The sequence below is a fragment of the Gymnoscopelus microlampas genome, assembly GCF_963454915.1.
Source record: "Gymnoscopelus microlampas genome assembly, chromosome: 18".
NCBI classification, from domain to species: domain Eukaryota; kingdom Metazoa; phylum Chordata; class Actinopteri; order Myctophiformes; family Myctophidae; genus Gymnoscopelus; species Gymnoscopelus microlampas.
The window spans coordinates 38,310,785-38,334,345 of record NC_139955.1 but is presented as its reverse complement, the minus strand read 5'-3'; the positions used below and the strand labels follow the sequence as shown (position 1 = coordinate 38,334,345).

The window sequence follows — 23,561 nt, the reverse complement described above, 5'->3', positions numbered from 1 at the left end:
ACACCTCTCAGTTGTTGTTGCGGTAACCGGAACGCTCGCCCCCAAAACACACTCGCCCCCATACTTTTTCCACCACTGATTTCACTACCAGTGATTGCATTCTCTCTACTAATTAATTACACAGGACTACAGGCTCAACGTGTTCCTGCGGCAAAACTGGAACGATCCCCGTCTGGCGTACAGTGAATACCCAGATGACTCTCTGGATCTGGACCCCTCCATGTTGGACTCCATCTGGAAACCCGATCTGTTCTTCGCCAACGAGAAAGGGGCCAACTTCCACGAGGTCACCACTGACAACAAACTGCTAAGAATCTTCCAAGATGGCAGCGTCCTGTACAGCATCAGGTAGGGCACCATGGTTACCAAACAGTGGGTCAGGATCCAACATTTTTTCCCCCCGTTTCATACATGTAAAAACATATATATATATTATTTCAAAAATATTTATAAAAGTTTGAAAAAAAAAACCCTCAACTTTTCATCAATTAAAGTAGTGAAAATAGCAGATCTATAAACTGATCTATAATGATTGACCCCGGTGATTAAGGACCTTAAGACAAAGGATTTAATCCCGCGGGGAACATGTACCCCCCCCCCCCCCCTCTGGCCTCCCCCTGATTGGGAACCCCGATCCGTGTCATGGTACCAATATACTGTAACCCCCTGGATTCCAACCCGGCTTCCTCGTGGCAGGGGGAGCATGTCAAAGGGGGTTTGGGGGTGAATGTACAGTATCTCCCTTGAACAAGAGGGAGCTTGCTAATTCCAGCACGCAACACCATCGGTTCTGCTGATCTACGTAGCGCCTCTCTAAACGGAGATCGGGCTCGTTAGTTCCAACAACCACAAAGGTGGCAATCACACAGTTAAAGGAATAGTTCACCCAAAAACACTCTTATTTTCTATCAATTACAAAATAACAAATAACAAAAAATTATGAACTACTCCGTTAAGAGGAGCTATTGGTCCATACAACCATTGGAGTAACAAACAATGTTGCTGTGTATTCCATATCCATGTTTTTTTATTCCTGTATCAAGACAAAAAAATACAAAAGAGATGCACGCCAGAGATGTTGCAGCTCCAAGGGCTTCAGGGGTGCATGAGTAAGGGGCATGTGTTCAGTGTTGCCAGATTCTGTGTGAGAAACAAGCAACCATGTCTAGGAAAACCAGCCCAAGAGAAGCGAATATGGGCCACATGAGCACTTACATACATCAGCTATTTGAAAATAGCAGATCTGCAAGCTCACAACGCGTCGCGATGCGACGCGTTGTGAGCTTGTAGATCGGCTATTTTCAAATAAAATCTTGCGGAGAAATTATAATAAGCAGATCTGGCAACCCTGCATGTGTTTCAACTTCTGCTTTGATCAAACAATATGACATACTGTAATCCGCAACATGGTTTATGGAATGCAAAGCATTTTTCCCCCTGTCTTTGATTGTTGTAACTATGATAATAATAATAAAAAAAACAACGACAAAAAACAGTGGAATGGTTAGACAGGGAGGTGTGCAGATAGCTGGGGAAAGTCATATTGAAGAGGTGGGTTTTGAGAGCGGTTTGGAAGGTTTGGAGGGTGGGGGCCTCTCTGAGAGTATTGGGGAGTGCATTCCACAGGGTTGGGGGCAGCAAAGGCAAAAGCCCAATCGTCCCAGGTCCAGTACTTGGTCCCATGGGGACCTCAAGGAGTTTGGGCGAGGGACTGAGGGAGTGGGAGGAGACATGATGTTTGAGGAGGTCGAAGAGGTAGCCAGATTGTTCAGTGTCTTATATAGGTGGTGAGCAGTGGTGGAAAAAGTACTGGTACTCGTATATATATAGACAGTACTGCAATGTACTGCAATGTAGGAATACTCTGTTACTTTAAGTAAAAGTCTGGGATTCAAGATTTACTTGAGTAAAATTACAAACGTATTGGTATCAAAATGAACTTAAAGTAACAAAAGTAGAAAGTACTCATTATGCAGAATGTCCCATTTCACAAGTTTTCAAATGTATATAATGTCTAACAATCGTTAGAAAATAGACGATCTACAAGCTCACAATGCGTCGCATCGTGAGCTTGTAGATCTGATATTTTCAAATGGCCGAAATGTATATAGGGTTGAAGTGGGTAACTAATGTATGTTTTGTAATAATAATCAAAAAGTAACTAGTAGTTTAATTGTACTGGAGTAAAAGTATAATATTTGCCTCTGAGATGTAGTGGAGTAGAAGTAAAAGTACAGAAAATTGGAAATACTCCAGCAAAGTAAAAATACCTCAAAATTGTACTTAAAAGTACAGTACTTGAGTAAATGTACTTCGTTACTTTACACCACTGGTGCGGAGTAGTATTTTGAAGTGGATTCTTTGTTTAACCGGAAGCCAGTTGAAGGTCTCAAGTGGGCTCATGGGTCTCTGTGCCCCCGTGTTACACACTGGAGCACTTTAGCCTCTTCTTGTGATTTATTCATCGGGGTATTTGTGGTTTGCTCCTCGCTGGCTAAGGGAAACATGTCACATTAGCATATAGTGTCGTTGTCGGGCGAAGACCTTGTATGTCCAAAACCGTTGCTTTTCAGGAAATTGGGAAAAATAACGTGTTCCAGTGGATGTACAGTACTGTTATAGTCACAAGCGTGTTACTTTTCATTGGTTAAATACTTATAAAACCCACAGCAGTAGACACGTAAAGGTAGGGTAAGTGATATTTTTCGGTTAAAACAAAAAGTGCTATACGCGTTTGTTTAGTAACAGGGCGTCTCCCCGTCTCTCCAGCTCTTTAATGAACAGTAAACACATTTTCAGGTGGGGTGCCAATATCAGCCAATCGGGAGAGAGTACCCATTTAGCAGCTTAAATTTTTATAGCGTTGGCTGTGTTGGAGTTCCAATTCTGTCTGCTCATTTCTTTGTTTCATCATTTCCTATTCCTGAGGTCTGTCTCCTGGTTGGATGAAATTGGTATCCCGACCTGAAAATGCATGTTCTGTTCATTAAGACCTGAGGCGATTCTTGAAAATGTTTTCTAAATTCTAACCGTTTAAAAAAAAAATCCAACATTTTTTTTTCAAGATTTTTCAAAAATAGCAGATTGGGGATACCCATTGAGGACGCATTGTGAGCTTGTAGATCGGCTATTTTCGCAATAGCTTTGCTCAACACCGTCACGCGATGAAGTACAAAATAGGGCTGTAACCACTTAAACCCCAGCATCTGGTATTGCCCCCGCAATACCAGAAAGCTTTCGCAGGAGAATAGGAGATTGACAAGCTCGCAACGCGTTGCGAGCTTGTCAATGGGCTATTTTCAGCGATGGCTTTCCCCACAATAACAGAAAACAGCCAGTATAGAGCCCCGAGAGACTCCCGCTCAACCATATGGTGCTTAAGTGGTTAATTTATGAAAGAAATAACGTAAAAAGATGACATTTGGAGATACAAGGTTTCTGCATAGCACAGTATAGAGCTGTGAGTATAGCACTGGTGGCTCTGGCGATGGCCTGTGGGTGATGCATTACAGCAGGTAATTACATAGCATTTCTTCTTACCCAAACTCTGTAATAGCTGCCTCTCATCCCTGAGGCCGCTTGAGTGCTTAATGCGTTGGCACAGCAATAAATAAAAAGGAGGGATGTCTCCACCAATTAGTTTGCCGTTACTGTGGGGGAGCCGTGTTAACTAAATGGCATAAAACATTTGATTCTGTGTCAAAAAAATAGTTTATAAACTAGTATATAATATAATGAAATATTCTTATAATGTTTTGACACAGAATCAAATGTTTTATGGTTCTGATTCCACCAGGTGCCTGGATGGCTTGATTCCGGACTTAAAATAATTTATAAATATTTTCTGAAATCTTTATGGGGGGAAATGAACGGGTTTTCTATCTGTGGCACCACAAAATGGCCGCCACTGCTATGCCCTATACCTCCCAATCTACCTTTTTTCCTTTCTTTTTTTTTTCTTATAACTCAATAACTGCTTGATGTTTTTCCAACTATATTGCACTGTACAATGTGAATCTGGTTGCTATTAATAAATGGGATGTAAGTGATATTTGTTTGCTAAAATACGTGTTAAATAACGATATGGTTATACAGAGCGTTTGTTCAGTAGTCAGGGGGTCTTCACGACAGAAAATACATTTTCAGGTCAGGACACCAATTTTATCAGGAGAGAGAACTCATACAGGATATTGAAATTGGACGTGATAAAAGAAAATAATATTATGAGCAGACACAATATGAAGTGGAACACTTGAAAATTCTCTCTCCTGATACTTTATATAAGTATATTTCTGTTTAGAAGAGCTGGAGAGACGTGGAGACCCGTGTTACCGAACAAACACTTTATAGCAATGATTACTATCAGAATATAGAACTTGAATATGTTTTTTTTATTTACATAAAACAATTACATAAAACATATCACTTACAGCCCTTTTAAAGCATGTCACAAAGGACATCTCTGCTCTGCAAATTCCCTCTGTTGTTAATTCCATCAGTCCCGTTGGCCTCGATTATAATTTCTCCCCGTGTTTTGTTGCTTATACAGTACCTCAAACCTGCCTTGTGGCCTTTCTTTCCCCCCCTTCACCTATGGCTGCCCTTCTGTCTTTCATTCTGTCTATCTCAGGCTGACTCTCATCCTGTCCTGCCCTATGGACTTGAAGAATTTCCCCATGGACATTCAGACCTGTACAATGCAGCTTGAAAGCTGTGAGTCTTTTTCTTCTTTTTTTTCCTTCCCACCTGTCTCTTGATCTTATTTTCATCTCCTTTCATCCCCTCCATCCTCCTCTCTCTCTCTCTCTCTCTCTCTCTCTAGGGTTCATACTTTATCAAGTGCTAACTCTGCCATAATTCCATTCCTAGAGCTATATACGTAAAGTTGAACTGCCATGAAGTTGTGACACAGTTGGGTTTATAATTAGGAACATAAAGGTTTCTATTTTTCACGCTGTGGCTCTGCTGGAGTCTAGCTGTCTAACAGTGTAAGAGGTTCTGTCTTTGTCTGTGTATCTGTCTTGTGGTGTCTAATCTATCTATACACGCAGGTATAGATACAGGGGGTCCTCAGAGTTACTACAGGGGGGGGGCCGCCAAATCTTTGTGTGATAGGATATTTTTTTGTACATTAAAGGGATAGTTCACCCAAAAAATGACTTACGTATGTTCTATCAATTACACACCCCATGAAGCATTGAATTCATGGAGATTTTTTTGTTTTTGTCGCATTCCTAAGCCAATAATTTGATGACCAGCGGAAAGATACTAATGGCTCCGGTAGGAGACTCAAAGTTGACATTCGTTAAAATAAAAAAAACATACTGTAAAAATATGAAATATGGAGACAACGTTTCTGCACTCTGAAGCCTTCGTAACACGTTCTTGCTTATTACATCAATAAAATGTTATGGGAAGAAAAAAACACATCTTAAGGAGTCCATTCACCCCCCCCTTGCCCTTTAGCATGGATAGCATCTGCCCTCATGGAACCAATTTCCAGGACATAAATAATAAAACTTTCATTTTGTGTCCCTTTTATTGTGTGACCCTGCTCCGTGGTGCCTTGAGGTGACTTCATTCCACCTCATGGATACAAAAGAACTTAAGTCTAGCAAACGGGGGAACCAGATGGAGCATACACACTCTATGGAGGACATGTACCGACAGCATTTGACGCGAATAAATAACGTCTAGTTGGATGGTGATATCTCTGTTTAGTCTGTTTCCATATAGGAGGAAGCATTGTGTAGAGGAGTGGTTCTCAACCTTTTCAGACTGTGACCCTCCAAAATAATCATGTGTGAACTGGGGACCACCCAAAATAATCATATGTGAACTGGGGACCCCCCAAAAAGCCCCCCAAAGTAATACTATTTGAACTGCGGACCCCCCAAAATAATCATGTGAACTGCGGTTTTCGCTCTTTTTGAAAAATCTTGAATAGTTTTGAAATTGTTCACCTACAATGACATGCTCATAATAGGGATCAATATTATTTAACAATGAAAAGTGTTAACAAGAGCTTGTGTGACTAAATAATAACTACATTGGACGGATTGGAACACAGTTAATGTTTGTTTCATTTCCTGAAAAGTAACAGTTTTGAACATACAAGTTTCCAAAGGATAGTGGCAATAGGTTTACTTATGCCACAACAGAAACACATGACATACTGTATGGTACTTTGGTCTAGCACTTCTTATGCATTTCCTCACAAGCTGCAATCAAAATGTTTTTGTTTTTTTTCACCACTTACCCTATATATCCCCAGGGGTCAATACTTGGTCCCCTCCTTTTTTCCCCCTACACCACATCTCTTCTCCGAAAATAGACATGTTACAAGTTCACATCGCAAAGCGCCACGTTTTGAGCTTGTAGATCGGCCATTTTGGCCTAACGTTGACCTATTTTTCGCCCAATGTTCGGCCATTATGACGTGCCCAGAATAGGGATGCTAGGGTTCATGTGGTTAATGTTTATGAGAGGAGAGGAGACTTTGTGGCAACCAGAGGTGTGCTTAAAGGTAGCGAAGAGGAAGGGATTAGTTTACTATCTGACACCGCTATTAAAGTAAACCCAATCATTTCCGATTAAAGGCGCAGTGGAGCTACCTGACCCCGTTTTGACGAGGGTTAGCACACCACCCAAGGGTGGGATCACCTTGGCTGTGTGTGGACATTAAGAGCACATTATAGATTTTACAGCTAATGCTGTATCAGTGCCAACACTGTCCACTCAACATGAGGAGAAGCAGAGAGAAGAAGGCTAGGAGGGGGTGTGAGGTCTTTGGGGTCTGTAAGAGTCAAGGACAATGTTCTTTTCTAGCCTATTATGCCATGGGCTTATATGGATATAAATAGACCTAACCATAGGATTTTTTTTTTGCATTATTGTGACACATCAAAGCAACTGTATGTGCAGTTTATCCCACTTCACATTGACTTTGAGCCATCAGTGTTCACTTGACCCAAATCCGCTTTATAACTTGACTCATAATAAGTGAATATACTAGCAAGAAGACAGCCAAGTGCAACGACTATACGGCCACGTGTTTCAGACGCTAACATTCATCTCGTGAACAGGCATTTGAACACATACAAAAGAAAAAGACATTCAACACCACTTCGAGTCATTATCCTATTTGGCGAAATGATTTGCCTCGCAAATTAAGTTTTTATAGTGTACCACGAGTAGCACTGTGTGAATTACGGTTTCTACTCCTCTAAGCTGTGGAATGGGCGGGGAGGCGATGGGGACCGTTTCATTAGTTTAGTAAAAAAAAAAACATTGGTATTCCCCTCACTTGTTAGAGAAGGATGCATGGACGACGGCGGAACTCTCCTCAGGAGCGAGATAAGTGTGTTTCTCAGCGGTGTCATCTTTCAGGCGGAGGGGGGGTGGGTGTCGTAAGAGGAAAGAGGGGTAATATCTTGAATAATTGATGGCGTTGTAATTCTGGCCCCAAGGGGCCCCCGGGCCCGACATCAGCATTATTCAGATGTGTCAAGAATTCTGCATTGTTATTGCATATGGATGCATTTTTAATGCACCTGTAATCAGGCGGGCTGTAAGAGGGAATAGGAGTAGAAGGGGAACAGAGAGGCGAGTTAGAATCAAAGACGGGGGCTTGGAGCAGTGCGGCGAACGAACAAGGAGATTTGGCGTTCGGCATGACATTAAGGACCCCCATAACTCTGAGAGTATACAAACGGAACCAAATGGACCCATAAGGGTCCATTTGGTTCCGTTTGAATACTCTCAGAGTTACAGACCCGTCGGGGTCCATTTAGAACCCTCCTCAAGGAACCCCAAGGATCCTCGGACCCCACTTTGAGGACCCCTGGTCTATGTAGTGTGTGTGTGTGTGTGTGTGTGTGTGTGTGTGTGTGTGTGTGTGTGTGTGTGTGTGTCCATGTGTGTGTTACTTAAGCCAGAGGTTCTCAAACTATGGGTCGGGACCCCCAAGTGGGGTCGCAGGAAGGTGATGATGGGGTTGCACATTGTCAGCTGAATAACGAAAAATGTATCCTTCCCATTAAAGGACGACTTCACCCATTTTCGACCTATCTTCATATAATTGGTCCTCACTAATTCTCATGATAAAATGGTAAAATATTTTTCTACTCGGTCTGTTTCTCATAGGAGGGCTGTGGACAGTCCAGAAACCCTTCTACCAGTGACATCATCGTTAGGCAGGATTTTCTTTTCCAACAAGATTATTATTATTATTATTTTTTATTATTAACGCGAGAACAATGGCTTCTTTTAATGCATTGCAACTTTACAGGAATACAAAGCCTGCAGTTTCTATTAGCTTGGATTCCCCATCGATGATGTCACTGGTAGACGGGTTTCTGAGCTGTCCACAGCCCTCCTCTGAGACACAGACCGAGTAGATTTTTTTTTTACCATTTTATCATGAGCATTATTGAGGACCAATTATATGAAGATAGGTTGAAAATGGGTGAAGTCGTCCTTTAAGTCCGTTTTTTCCCCTCCCCCTTTTATGAAGACTATAGCAACAGATAGTCTACTGTATGCTTCCATTTACAAATGTGTACAGAAGGCCTGGGCCGTAGCGTGACGGTCCAGGCACCCTAGACAGCAATGCCAGCCAGAGTGTCGCGGGTTCCACGACCTTTGCTGCGTGTCACCCCCCCATCTATCTCCCCATTTCCTGTCGGCCTTCTTTCCCTATCCCTCTCTAAATAAAGGCATAAAAAGCCCCTGAAAAAAAACGTTTAAATATATATATAAAAAATAAAAATAAAAAGTGCACAGGAACACTTTCTGTCTAGCCTTAAAGGGTCTACACCATGAATTTTAACTTTTTCTTCATTTTTGTGTGTTTTTGGTCTCCCCCACCTCTCTTCTGTTCCAACAAATACCCGACTTCGAGCATGCAGGCTTTCATAGGCTATCTGTGGTTTTTATGTAAATTGGTCTGAAAACAGTCCGTCAGATTTGTTCCCCCACCCTACGTCACGTCTGGGAACAATTCCTCCCGTTTTTCAGTTCTAACGAAAAAAATAATAATCAAAAATTCATTTTTAATTTTTTTTAAATTTTTTCTTATTTTTTTTTTTACTTTTTCCACACAGAACCAGGACATAACATGCATACAAACTGGCTCAATAGCGCCCCGTGCCAAACAGGACAATGTGGTATTGCAGGTGAAAGTGCTTTATAAGCCAGAGAGAAGTTAGTTGGAATGAGTATATCTGAGGCTTGATTTAGGCTCAAACCTTTTGAAAAACGTTTGAGGGACATAAACAATATGATATCAAATATTATTATTATTTTTTAAATTCATGGTGTAGCTCCTTTAAACTACATTGATAAGACACAATGTCAGCAGGAGTCACAGTGTTGTAGATGTATATTCTAATACATATTGTATGCTTTGTACAAAAAAGCGAGAGCACATAACCCCAGTTTTAGCTGCCCTGCACTGGCTCCCTGTCAATTTTAGAATAGACCTTAAGCTTCTTTTATTCACCTACAAATCCCTGCACGGCCTGGCCCCTTTATACCTGTCTGAACTTTTGGAGCCGTATATTCCAGAGAGAGCACTGAGGTCAGCCAACCAGTTGCTCTTAGAGGTTCCCATAACCGGGCTGAGGAGTAGGGGTAGACCGCGCCTTTGCTGCTGCTGCTCCCAGGCTCTGGAACAGCCTGCCCTTCTATATTAGAAGTGCCAATTCTATTGAGGCTTTTAAATCCCTTCTTAAAACACACTTTTATTCCTTAGCTTTTAATCACATTTACGTTCATGTCTTGATCTCTTGTTGTATGTGATGTGTGACTTTGTTGTTGTCACACTCACATACTTTCCTGTTCGATTTTTTTTTTGTCTCACCATGTACAGCACTTTGGTCAGTTTAGATTGTTGTAAATGTTCTTTTATAAATAAAGTTTGATTTGATTTGATTTAATTTGTTTTTAAATGTGCTTTATATCAACTTTGAAATCGTACGTGAAATCAAGTGTGGGGCCGCCAAAACTTTTCCCCTATAAAATGGGGTCCCTGTATAAAAACCTTTGAGAACCCCTGACTTTAAACCCTATTTACTTAGTTGACCAGAGTCCTCCAGGACTCTATACAAGCTCTGCTCCTTCCCCCCCCCCCCCCCCCCCTCATCTACATCAAAAATGTCTTCACCGAAAATAGCTGATCTACAAGCTCCCAACGCATCACTACAAGTTGTGAGCTTGTAGATCCCGGACTCTATGGCCTTGGTTCTCAAAGTGGTACTTGAGGGGGTTCCAGGGGGTACCCAGCCAAATGTGTAAATATTGCACCAGAATAATTATGACCTTTTATACTTTGGCTATTCAAAAATAGCAGATATACAAGCTCATAGCGCGGCTCCGAGTGCCGCGCTATGAGCTGGTAGATCTGCTATTTTTTTTAAATCTTGAACATTTTTGCAAATCTTTGAATATATATATTTTTAAAAGCGAACATTTGTAACTCAAATCTTTGCTTCTGGGGGTCCCTGGAACAAAATATTTTTTAGATGGGGGTCCGCGGCCAAATACATATCATTTTGACATGAAAAAGTTTGAGAACCACTGCTCTATGGCTCATGTGTGTGTGAGAACGCGGTAGTTAATTACAGCTTCCTCCCAAGCACCCGTGTCTGTCCACTTGACTGAGCTGTTTACCGTTTACAGGCAACCTTGCCCAGATGACACCGTTTTGCACTGTCTTTAGCGGGTGCAAACACGTGCAGGGCAGTGTGCAAGGGCAAAGCCGTATCCAATAAGTCACCGGCTCAACGGTGGGCACAAACATCTCCTCCCCGCTGTGGAGACATGGGCATGGACATGCTCCTCACGTGTGCCCTTATCCTGCAACCTTCAAATTACCGCAACGCCACTTCTGAAGCCCGTGGCGGGTGACCTTTTATTGTGACAAACGGCCCAGGCAGGTGGCAGGTGGACAGACGGACATTACATCATCACTGTTGTCCGCTGTATTGTACGCCGATTTTATGCTAAAGACCTTCAGACAGGCCCACACAATTGACAGTTTTTCCATGGTATATTCCAAACATTGTCTATGTTTTTTTTACAGTGGTGGAAAAAGTACTCAAATGTTTTACTTAAGTAACAGTATCAATACTGCAATGTAGAAATACTGTTACAAGTAAAAGTAAGTGTACTGTGTTCCAATGTAGTTATTATTTAGTCACAAGCTCTTGTTAGTACTTTTCATCGGTTGAATATTTATAAAACACATAGACTGAACCACTACATTGTTCTCTCTGCAACTCGACCTACAGTGTGTGACTATTTACTGTACCTTGTTGTTTACAGATTTGAGTTCATGCTTATTCCATTCTTGCACTTGTATAAGTGCCCTGGATAAGAGTGTCGTGCTAAATGCCTAAATTGTAACCACTTTCAGCAAACTTTCATCAAAAACAGCTCTATCTATCTATAAAAAAACAAAATCTATAATCAGCATAAATATAATGTAGTAGCCTAGTATTAAACAGGGCATTCATTTATGGAAAAAACATAAAATGATGAAACATGGAGATACAAGGTTTCTCTGACAGTGACAATATATTCCTTGAAATGTTCATGGGATCTAGATCTCTTACATCACCTACATATCTCTGTATTCCACTCGGTGTTGCCAGATCCTGTGAGAAAAACAAGCAACCAGGTCTAGGAAAACCAGCCCAAAAGAAGCGACTATGAGGCCACATGAGCACTTTAACATATACATCAGCTATTTGAAAATAGCAGGTCTACAAGCTCTATTTTCAAATAAAATATTGCGGGGAAATTATAATTAGCAGATCTGGCAACCCTGATTCCACTCCCTATATACATCTATTCTTCTCTCACCCATCCACATCAACCCCCCCCCTCCTCTCTCTCTCTCTCTCTCTCTCTCTCTGACACACTTTTCCTTCCTGTCATTATAATAACCCCTTCACTCCCTCAGTCTAATTTTCCATTGTCCTCTCTCTCCTCTCTTACAGTTGGATACACCATGAACGACTTGATCTTTGAGTGGTTGTCCGAGAACCCTGTCCAGGTGGCCGACGACCTCACCCTCCCCCAGTTTGTGCTGAAAGACGAGATGGACCAGGGCTACTGCACGAAACACTACAACACAGGTACTGTGCATCCCACAGAAAAAGCATGTACTTTTGAATACTTCAGTATTATTAAAAGTGAGCTCACCAGCTACTTTTAACTCGAGCGCAAATGTTTCTCAGCGACTTTCACTTGTAGTTGAGGTCCTAATGTTTGACCGGGAGTATCAATGCTTTGGCTCAATTATTGGGGGGTTGAGTACTTTGTCCAAAAAGAAAATAGAATCTGCACACTGGGTAATGCTGAAAAAGCTGTATTTTTATTGCGTCGTCAACGTTTCGATCAATTCAGATCTTCATCAGGACATATACATGCAAAACTTGTACATGTCCTGGTGAAGATCTGAATTGATCGAAACGTTGACGACGCAATAAAAAAACAGCAGAGCTTTTTCAGCATTACCCAGTGTGCAGACTCTATTTTCTTTTGTAATACTGCTGCTTGTCTTGCACCTGGGCCATGGATGTGCGCACCAAGGTTATAATAGTTTTGGATTTTTCATTTTAGTTAATTTTTTTTAGTTAGTTTATAGTAATAGTTTTAGTTTGTTTTTATTAGTTTTAGTGTTTTTTATACTTGATTGGTTATTTGTCAGGTGCAGGAGTGAAAAGCTAAGTATTGTGTAATAAAATACAAAAGATAGCATTTATTTATACATTTGGTACAGCGAAATCAATAAATTCATATCATCCCAAAAACCTTATAAATAAACAAAAACTAAGGGCATTTTGTCTATAATTTCAGTTCGTTTTAGTTAGTTTTGTAAACACACAATATAGCTTCAGTTATCTTTTTTAATATTTTATTTGAGTTTCTATTTAGTTCAGTTAACGAAAACGTTTGTTACATTTTAGTATTCGTCGTTTCGTTATATAATAACCTTGGTGCGCGCACTGCCTTCCTCATGAGCACTTTGTCCACCCAAACTGCTGTCCGGCAGGAAAGTTCACCTGCATCGAGGTGAAGTTCCACCTGGAGCGTCAGATGGGATACTACCTGATCCAGATGTACATCCCTTCCCTCCTCATCGTCATCCTCTCCTGGGTGTCCTTCTGGATCAACATGGACGCCGCCCCGGCCAGAGTGGGCCTGGGCATCACCACCGTGCTCACCATGACCACCCAGAGCTCGGGCTCCAGGGCCTCGCTGCCCAAGGTGGGTGCCTCTATAAGGAGGTTATATATGCGCTTACACCAGTGCAGGGACGCAGGAGGGGGGGGGGGGGTTGAACATACTCAGTTCCATTGGGGGGGGGGGGACATCGACACTTCATGGAGCACATTTTTTGTACCGAATTAAAGTAACAAAACCCCCCAAAAAGTAAGAAACGGACATTTTCGGTTGTAAAATGCCCTCTGCGTCCTTGCACCAGTGGTTCTCAAAAGGTCGAGTAGCGTTAGTAGTACCGCTAGTTTGAGCAACTTGGCCACCCCTGGGGGCCAGTTGCACCACCTCACACTAAATTCAAACTTAGCCTAGTTAAGGGCTAATAAGTGTCAATTTTGGGGGTCCTTGATATGAAAAAGTTTGAGAACCACTGTTCTATATAGGCTGGATTTACTAAGCTATTTGTGCTGGCAATCAGTGCTGCGCTGTGGTGCATATCATATGCTCATGCAAAGTAGACAGAATTTACTTTAGGTGTTTTAAAATGCATTTTGCCCAGAATCTACCGGAGGGCAAAGTTCACTCCCTAGTGCTGTCATATATGATATTATATAACGGTGATCTATAATGTAGTGCTGAACTGACTCAAGCCTCCACACTTTTCCATTAGGTTTTGCATGGAATTAGTTTGAGCCTCTGAGGAGGACATGCAAATTTCCAAAACCTTTTAATCACATTCAACCTGGCGTCCCTACTTTGGGCATGTCATTTATATATCGGCTACCGCTCCACTTTCAGTGTGCAAAGCAAGGATGTACCGTAGTTATTCCACACAATTAAATCCAATTACATTTAGTGTGCTTTGTGTTGGCCCTGTGAAATCCATACATAAAGATCCTATATGTGTTCAATATTCCAATGGACAGCCACGAAAGGGTAGCAGTATACTAGCGTATCCATCATAATCTATACCTCTTCATAAATAAATGCAAGATGAGTGCGGGGCCTAGCCTTATGAAAGAACAGCAACTCCTCCAGAGATGCTATCAGCCTACGTTCATGCATTATACATTTTGCTTACTGCCAAGTGCCAACAGAGACATCATCAAAGGTTAACACAAATAGATGTTCATATTTTGCTTTAAGCCTGGCTCAGAGCGAAAAGGTCCGCGATGAGACGAAACCATTTTTTAGGCTCGATTTATAGTTTGTCTGTGTCGCGTACCGGAAATCAGTAGTGGAAGAAGTACTCGCATATTTTTTACTAAATCCATTTAGACCTGAGGCCGATTCTAAAAACGCTTTCTAAATCCTGACCTAAGTTTTATGAAAAACAAATGTATTCAAAAAATACAAAAAGAAATATGTTGCTACAGTATACTGTATACTGTACATAGCAACAGGAAAAGGGGTTCCCGTCAAAATGGGTTAAGTAAAAGTAGCAATACCACAATATTACAAATATTACAAGTAAAAGGTCCGTGTTCAAAATGTTACTTGAGTAAAAGTACAAAAGTATTGGCATAAAAATATACTTAAAGTACCAAAAGTAAACGTACTAAAATGTTTGAAAATAGCAGATCTACATGCTCACAACGTGCACGTTGTGAGCATGTAGATCGGCTATTTTCAAATAGACTATGTATAGAATAGGGCTAAAGTGGTTAATGTTTTTTATAATATAATGATTTATATCTGCAAAGTAACTAGCAACTAAAGATTTCAAATAATTGCAGTGGAGTAGAACTAAAAGTATTGAAAATTTGAAATACTCCACTAAAGTAAAACAAAAATACCTAACAAAATTGTACTTAAGTACAGCACTTGAGTAAATGAACTTAGTTACTTTACACCACCACTACTGCCGGAAATACCCCGTCTACATGCTCACACGACCCGTCACGGATGCGTGACGACAAGTCTGCATCGCAGCAATCTGAATGACCCCTTACAGTCACACCACATACATGTACACTTTGAGTAGAAACCATTTGTACTGTGAAGCTTCCCACGCTTTGTCCTTCTCTTTCTTCTCTGTATTGGAATTTCCCCCCATCTGTAGCAGTCAGCGAACCTTTTTTTTCTATCGATTAGTCACCCCATGGAGACTTGCATTCATGGACATTTTTTTGTTTTTGCCGCATTCCTAAGCCAATAATTTGATGACCGGCGAACCGGTAGGCAGCGGTTACGTTAGGAGACCTCTTCTTTCCTACCATAACTGCTGCCGGTCATCAAATTATTGGCTTAGGAATGCGACAAAAACAAAAACATATCCATGAATTCAAGTCTCCATCGGGTGGGGAGCAATACATTGACATATTAGTGTGAATTAGCTGATATAATATTACAAGTATTTGAGCCTACGCCATACTCTGATCAAAAGGTGGAGGCTGGGGTGGAGCAGGGCCGGTGCTAGGCGGACAGGAGCCTATCCTATGTCTGACAGCGCCGCGCCACCGTTTTCTGCCACAGCGCCACCTAGAGCCTGCAACAAAAAAAAAAGGCAACTGCCTACTCTGCCTAATGGGCGTGTCGGCCCTGGGGTGGAGGAGGCAGCTAAGCAGCAGTGAAGCAGACAGCAAGACAAGCAGAGACCCTAGTGAATGCAAAGCCGTATCTAAAGGGACCTCCTTGTTAAGGCGTGAGCTCTGATTGGAGTATGAATGTGTGACGTAATGACCAGCAGAGCTGTCAATGGGGAATAGGAGGCTATAGGCTGATGTTCACATCAGCTGACTGACAGCCGATTACAGCTGAGGCGTGCAAGACTTCCGTGTCCTGCATGAACTAACGCTATATGCTTCATCTGTTGGTAGGGCGTTCCACATTTTGGTGGCATAATAGTAGAATGAATTCATCCCCATGTTTGTGCCAAATCCGGGGGGAATGAGATCAGTGGAGCTCTCTCTGGGGTTGTTGTGCTCGTGGTCGTCACTCAGTCTTTTGAAGTAGTTTGACAGGTACATACATGGGCACTGGTCCGCTTGAGTATCTTGACGATCAGTGGTGGAAAAAGTACTCACATGTTTTACTTACTGCAATGTAGAAATACTCTGTTTACAAGTAAAAGTCTGGCATTAAAAATTGGCTTGAGTAAAAGTAGAAAAGTATTGGTATAAAAATGTACTTAAAGTACCAAAAGTAACCATTATGCAACATGTCCAATTTCACAAGTCTTCACAAGTTTTCAAATACATCTTTTGAAAATAGCAGATCTACAAGCTCACAATGCGTCACAATGCGACGCATGGTGAGCTTGTAGATCTGCTATTTTCAAAAGGCCGAAATGTAAATAGGGCTGAAGTGGTTACTGTATGTTTTGTAATACTCATCGAAATCTACAAAGTAGAAGTAAAAGTACTGAAAATTGGAAACACTCCAGTAAAATAAAAGTACCTCAAAATGTTACTTAAGTACAATACTTGAGTAAATGTACTTAGTTACTTTACACCACTGTTGATGACCAGGCCCATTACGAGTTGCTGTACTCTGTCCTCTCTAGTACCCAGAGCCAGCAGGCGTTCATGATATGCTGTGACGCGTCTCCTCTCCATCAGGCTCCAGGAGAGGGCTCTCCCTGGCTCTGGGCTCTGTGACTTCTGTGACCTCTCTCTCTCTCTCTCTCTGGGCTATGTGTCAACCGCCCGCATCCCATTGACTCATTCAGTAGTGGATTAATCTGTGTGTTCTTTTTTTACTAAATGGGCAAGACCACTTTGGTAGAGGTCTGGGTTGTGTCGTTACCTCGCCATGATGTAACTCCAAAGGTGGACAAGAAATAAAAAATAATTGCTCCATTGATTAGAAATTGATCATTCAAAATATGCTCCTCATTGACACTGTACAGTAAAACAGCTCTCAAAGTCACTCTTTTAGCATGTAAACGAACGTAAACAACCCGGACTGGATCTGCGGATCCGGATCCGGTTCTTCAAATAGTAAAATCATCAGGAAGTTGACATTTTTATTAAAAAAATAAACAGTACTGGGTTTGGTGATGTTCTATATTGTCTGAATCAGCTTCGTTTGTGTTCGTTTATGTGCTAAAAGAGTGACTTTGAGAGCCGTTTCAGTGTACAATGTAAGTCAATGAGGAGCATATTTTGAATTATCAATTTCTAATTAATGGAGCAATTATTTTTCATTCCTTGTCCACCTTTGGAGTTACATCATGGCAAGGAAATTACACAACCAAAACCTCTACCAAAGTGGTCTTGCCCTTTAAGTAAAAGTATCAATACCCCAATATAATAAAAATACTGCCATTAGTTCCAGTTAATTATAATAACCTTGGTATGGAGCCCTGAGCCATACATAGGGTTTAAGTGGTTAAGTACAGTACTTGAGTAAATATACTTAGTTACTTTCCACCTCTGGACTCGTGTGAATGCCAGGCCTCCCTCCCCAAAGGATATAGGTCATCATTACATGAGCATAGTGTGTGCATAGTGGCTCACAGCCTCAGCCCGATGACCTAAAAGGCTAATATCTCCCCCGGGGCTAATAGGGAATTCCCCTTTAGGCTAGCGGATAAGATTATGGGGCGGAGCAACCATAATCGCAACGCCTCGCAGCGCGAGGCGTTGTGCGCTTGTAGATCTGCTATATACGGGAAAGTGGTTTGGTATAGGGGGAAAAAGAGCAGACTAAGTACAGAGTGAAAGGTCAGGTTGGCTAAGTATTGTTTAAGTGCATGGTTAAATGTCTGGAAATACACATTAACATGAACCCAACATGATAGTGCTGTGACACAAGTCTATGAAGTTGCCTATGAAATCTATGGGGAAAAAAACATAGTTTATACAATATATAATGGGGGTCCCTGCTTTATCTCTCTCTCAGCCAAGGGGTCCTTGGCCTGAAAACGTTGTGGACCCCTGCTATACGTAAAGGCCATTGACCTGTCCCCTTGCCTCCCCAGGTGTCCTACGTGAAGGCCATTGACCTGTCCCCTTGCCTCCCCAGGTGTCCTACGTAAAGGCCATTGACCTGTCCCCTTGCCTCCCCAGGTGTCCTACGTAAAGGCCATTGACCTGTCCCCTTGCCTCCCCAGGTGTCCTACGTAAAGGCCATTGACCTGTCCCCTTGTCTCCCCAGGTGTCCTACGTGAAGGCCATTGACCTGTCCCCTTGCCTCCCCAGGTGTCCTACGTGAAGGCCATTGACCTGTCCCCTTGCCTCCCCAGGTGTCCTACGTGAAGGCCATTGACCTGTCCCCTTGCCTCCCCAGGTGTCCTACGTGAAGGCCATTGACATCTGGATGGCCGTGTGCCTGCTGTTCGTGTTCGCAGCACTGCTGGAGTACGCCGCCGTCAACTTTGTCTCACGACAACACAAGGAGTTCATCCGGCTGCGGAAGAAGCAGCGACGACAGAGAATAGTGAGTAGTGTACGTGCGCGCACACACACTACACACATGCACGTGCCCCTGCGTGCACACACACACCTGATACAGACACCCATATTTACTTTTTTTTTTAAAGTTTATTTTTTCCTGCCTTTATTTTTGATAGTTTAAGTGGAGATAGACAGGAAACGGGGAGAGAGAGATGCAGCATAGATTGTCGGGAACGGGACTCGATCACTCGAACCCGTGATGCGCTGTCAGGCTACAATAGAGCCTAGCTGCCCGGACACACACACACACACACACACACACACACACACACACACACACACACACACACACACACACACACACACACACACACACACACACACACACACACACACACACACACACACACACACACACACACACACACACACACACACAGTATATCATCGCTGTCGGGCAGAAACCTCGTATATTCTAACTTTTTGTTAAATGAATTCCCTACTTGATCATACTACAGCGTCACACAAAAACATCAAAAGTAGCAGATCCACAAGCTCGAAACGTGAAAAGCAACACGCTTTGAGCTTGTAGATCTGCTGCTTTATCTATTTTTGAATTTGAATCCTGAAAAGTTTTGGACATAATTATGAGCTTTCCACCCGACAGGGACGATATATATTCGGCACCAATTCAGAACCATAGACGCACATAGAGAGCACACACTGAAGCAGACATTCTGAGATGTAAACAGGCGTGCACACATACACACACACACACACACACACACACACACACACACACACACACACACACACACACACACACACACACACACACACACACACACACACACAAACACACACACACACACGCAAACGGCGCTCAGTCACACAAGCAAGGCATTGTCAGTCCCTATAACGTTGATGTGTACGCCTCTTGTTATTGCGGGTCGCTGTATGTTCAGGAAACAAGGCGAACAAACGGCAGCGCGCTACAGCTGCCTGTCACATTACATGAGCCAGAGCGACTCACTCCGGCACAGCCCCGTTTCCATGGTGAGCGCTGACCTGTGCGGAGACGGAGACGGAGAGGAGCCGTCCGCTACACAAGCCGCCTCCCTCTGCATCACAGCAGCCTAGCCTAGCGGACTCGCCAACAGTAATAATAATGAAAAGCAGTGGTGTACAAAACCTAAGTGCAATTTTGAGGTATAAGTACTTTACTGGAGCATCTCCAGTTTTCTGTACTTTTACTTCTACTCCACTACATCTCAGATCCAAATATTGTACTTTTACTCCAATACATTTATTTGAACACTTTAGTTACTACTGTAGTTACTTTGTAGATTTTGATTATTATTACAAAACATACATTGACCACTTCAGCCCCATATACATTTTGGCCATTTGAAAATAGCCGATCTACAAGCTCACAATGCGTTGCGATGCAACGCATTGTGAGCTTGTAGATCACAATGCTATTTTTATAGATTTTATACATTTGAAAACTTGTGAAATGGGACATTCTGCATAATGGAGGTCCCTGGAACAAAATATTTTTTAAATGTTCTCTTAAAAAACTGTGCACAAATTCAGTTCAAGATCTTTAAAAAATAGCCAAAGACATCTAAAACGACAGAGATGCGGTCCCAGTCTAAATGGATTAAAGACATAGGAGAGACGACTATGCAATTAAAGTATCCCTGGGACTCCTCACGCCCCCCCCCCTCCCCCCCTTGACTTGTGGCAAAATGCCCACCAGCCAAGCAGATGAATACAGCAGTTATACTGGACTGTCTGTGCTGCTGGGGCTGGAATCGATAAGCAGTAGAGTGAGAGGGAAGGACTCCCCTTGTCCATTACTCCCACTGAGGAATCTGGCCTGCCCAACAATCCATCTGAGAGGTACCGACGCATATGCCTTGATGATGTGTTGTACAACGTCACCTTCTTAAACTAATGGCCTAAGTCATGGGTCTTCAACGTTTTCAGGCCAAGGACCCCCTAGCTGAGAGAGAGATGATGCAGGCCCCCCCCCCCCCCATATCATATAAAATTGTGTTTCAGATTCAACATTTTTTGTTTACGTGGTCTGCTCTTTTTTCGCTCTACACCTATGCCTCTTTGCCAAAAAATATATTATATATATTATATATATAAAAATATAAAGTTCTCCTCAGAAAAGGGATGCTAGGGTTCAAGTGGTTAAGGTAAAATAAAAAATCATATCACACAAAGATTTGTTGGACCCCCTGTAGTAACTTTGAGGACCCCCTAGGAGTCCCGGACCCCCTGTTGAAGACCCCTGGCCTAAGTCATGTTTTGAGGAAAATTATATTTTTGCCTAAGTCAGCTCCTCATGACACTGGCCACCTCTGGTAAAATCGCCTATCTCCTAATTGAAAAGGATTATGCTGCCCCCCCCCCCCCCCACCCCACCTTTTTTTGCCATCATTAAGAAATATCATATAGTTTTTTTTTGGATCAGTTTTTAATTTTTTTCTGAAAAACTTTTAGGCCAAAAATTACTTAAGCCATTAGTTTAAAAGGGTGACGACAAGAAACATGTGGACAATCTGATGGAGTCTACCACGTCCTGTCCAGGTTTAATCACTTGACAGTGGTGGAAGAAGTACTCCGATATTTTTTTAAGTAAAAGTAGTAATACCACAATATTAAAATACTCTGTTACAAGTAAAAGGCCTGTGTTCAAAATGTTACTTGAGTAGAAGTGCAAAAGTATTGGCATCAAAATATAGAACCAAAAGTAAAAGTACAAAATGTTTGAAAATAGGCAAACAGTCGGGTTAATATAGCTGATCTAACAAGCTCACAACGTGGTCGCAATATGTAGATGTGGCCGTTTTCGGGGAGATCTCAGTCAACTAAGTACGGTACATAGGGTTTAACCACTTAAACCCCATATGTTTGAGTTTCTCGGGGCTCTATAGTCTCTTGTCTGTTTTTAAGTGTTTAATCAATACACATTTCCAGCTTCACTAGAGAACTTATGCATATACAATCCCAGACTATTTAACAGTCTGTCCACAATGCTTTCAGAACTAAAAGGAACCAAAGATGTATGGTTCCATTTTACGGCGTTTGCAGAAATACACAACACTTCAACATCAAGATATTTTCCTCAGTCTCTGAAGACAATTCCCTGAGCTACAAGCCATGGACGATGTATTATCATACTCTCACACAACGTTTTCCTTAAAGGAATAGTTCACCCAAAGAAATCTCATATTTTCAATGAAGCATTTAATTCATGGAGTTTTTTTGTTTCTGTCGCATTCCTAAACCAATAATTTGATGACCGACGGAAAGATGCTAATGTATCCGGTAGGAGACTCAACTCCTACCGGAAATACACCCGGTCATCAAATTATTGACTTAGGAATGCGACAAAAACTAAAGAAAATCCATGTATTTAATGCTTCATGGGGTGTGTAATTGATAGAAAATAAGTATTTTTTGGGGTGAACTATTTCTTTAAGTGTCTCTTTAACTCTGAAGAAGCATGATTCAGTAGCATGACTTATTGTTTTTTTCTGGAATATTCTGTACCAATGACATGTTTTTATGAATTTGTCTTTGGCTGAATTAGAATGAGCGAGGCCAAGGGGACTTCTCTTGCTCTCGGCAAAAAAGAAGCGGGAGGCAGATGTCCAAGACTAATTCAATTAAACACTAACAAGCATCTCTTACAGGAGCCATGCACGTCAGACTTTTTGTCGTTGCTGTACACCGGACGACGAAAAGGGGGAGAAAGAGAAAAAATAAAGCAGTAACTGTCATTTAAATTTGTCTACCCTCTTTTCTGACGGAGGTCTTTGCCAGTCAGCCTGGGAGTGTCGTGACACTGCGGAAAGTGAATGATATCCCCGGTAACAACTCAGCCTATGGGAGCCTGAATCAGCAGTGCAGTGCGTGTGCCAGGGTAAAAACTCAAACCGTGTCAACCCCTGACCTTCAAAACCCAATTTTCCTTGCCTTCCGACCCCCAAAAATGAATGCGTCATGTGTCTTTTCCCCAGTATCCCCTCAACCTTGAATTTATCCACTAACACCTCTGACCCCGGCAACCAAATCTTCACCAGCCCTCCTGACAGTATAAACCTGCCACTATCCCGCCTTGCATTCCTTGCTGTTTTTTTTGTGCGCAGCCCAGCTTATAAAAGTTTACGTGAACTCCAGTGTTGTGTCTTTGGTTCCTCACGTTTTCAACCGTCATCCCTTTCTGATCAAAATTTGTGGGTTTTGTCAAAAGAAAGAAGAGAATGCTGGCCTGTGCACAAAGCAGCATTCATCCTTATTAGACCTGTCTTGTATTTTTAAATCTTCTCCGCCATCCTCTGCTAAATATGGCTATGTTTGTCATAGCCCGCCATAACCCACAGATAACCACTGATCTCTCAATGAAAGCTAAATCATTCCCTCCATGTGCCAGAGCACACTGTGATGAAGATTATAGAGGTACTGTAGACGCGGAACTTCCCCCCCAACAAATCCCAAAGTGCCCTGGTAGCGCCGATACCTTACATGAACCATGAGAAGGGACCAGAGACGATGAGTGCCTATTATCTTTAGAGAAACGCATCATTAGACTTTAGCACATGATGTACTGTATCGTTTAGGTAGGAGTGTAGGGGATAATTAGGCCGTGCTGGAAGAGCTACAGCTCCTCATACCCCTGTGGAATATGGTGCAATTTGTCATTGAAGCAACAGATAAACGATTAGTCGTCACAAAGTTCCGCTCAGAGCCGACCTTCCTCGAGAAAAATAGACATGTCAGGTAATTGAAGATGGGAAGCGGATCACTTGCTTTTCTAAAAACGGCGTGAACACACACACACTGTAGTTTAAGGCATTGTCGTGAGCAGTAGGTGTGTGGAGACACATAGGTATAGGTGCATTAACAGTTCTCAGAGTTTTAGCCAGATCCCGACAGGTAGGGCTGGATTCGGATCGAAACTATACTATACAGTAT

At 42.2% G+C, this 23,561-nt stretch overlaps 1 protein-coding gene across 1 annotated transcript in view; it reads left to right on the top strand.

Annotated features, from left to right (window-relative positions):
- The window catches only part of glra4a (glycine receptor, alpha 4a), an 84,770-nt gene that overhangs the window by 58,343 nt on the left and 2,866 nt on the right, over positions 1–23,561 (top strand). Inside the window, exons 4-8 of the mRNA XM_084085671.1 lie at positions 125–348; positions 4,631–4,713; positions 12,003–12,140; positions 13,061–13,275; positions 18,460–18,609. Coding sequence (XP_083941797.1) covers positions 125–348; positions 4,631–4,713; positions 12,003–12,140; positions 13,061–13,275; positions 18,460–18,609 — 810 coding nt within the window. The remainder of the gene's footprint in view (positions 1–124; positions 349–4,630; positions 4,714–12,002; positions 12,141–13,060; positions 13,276–18,459; positions 18,610–23,561) is intronic.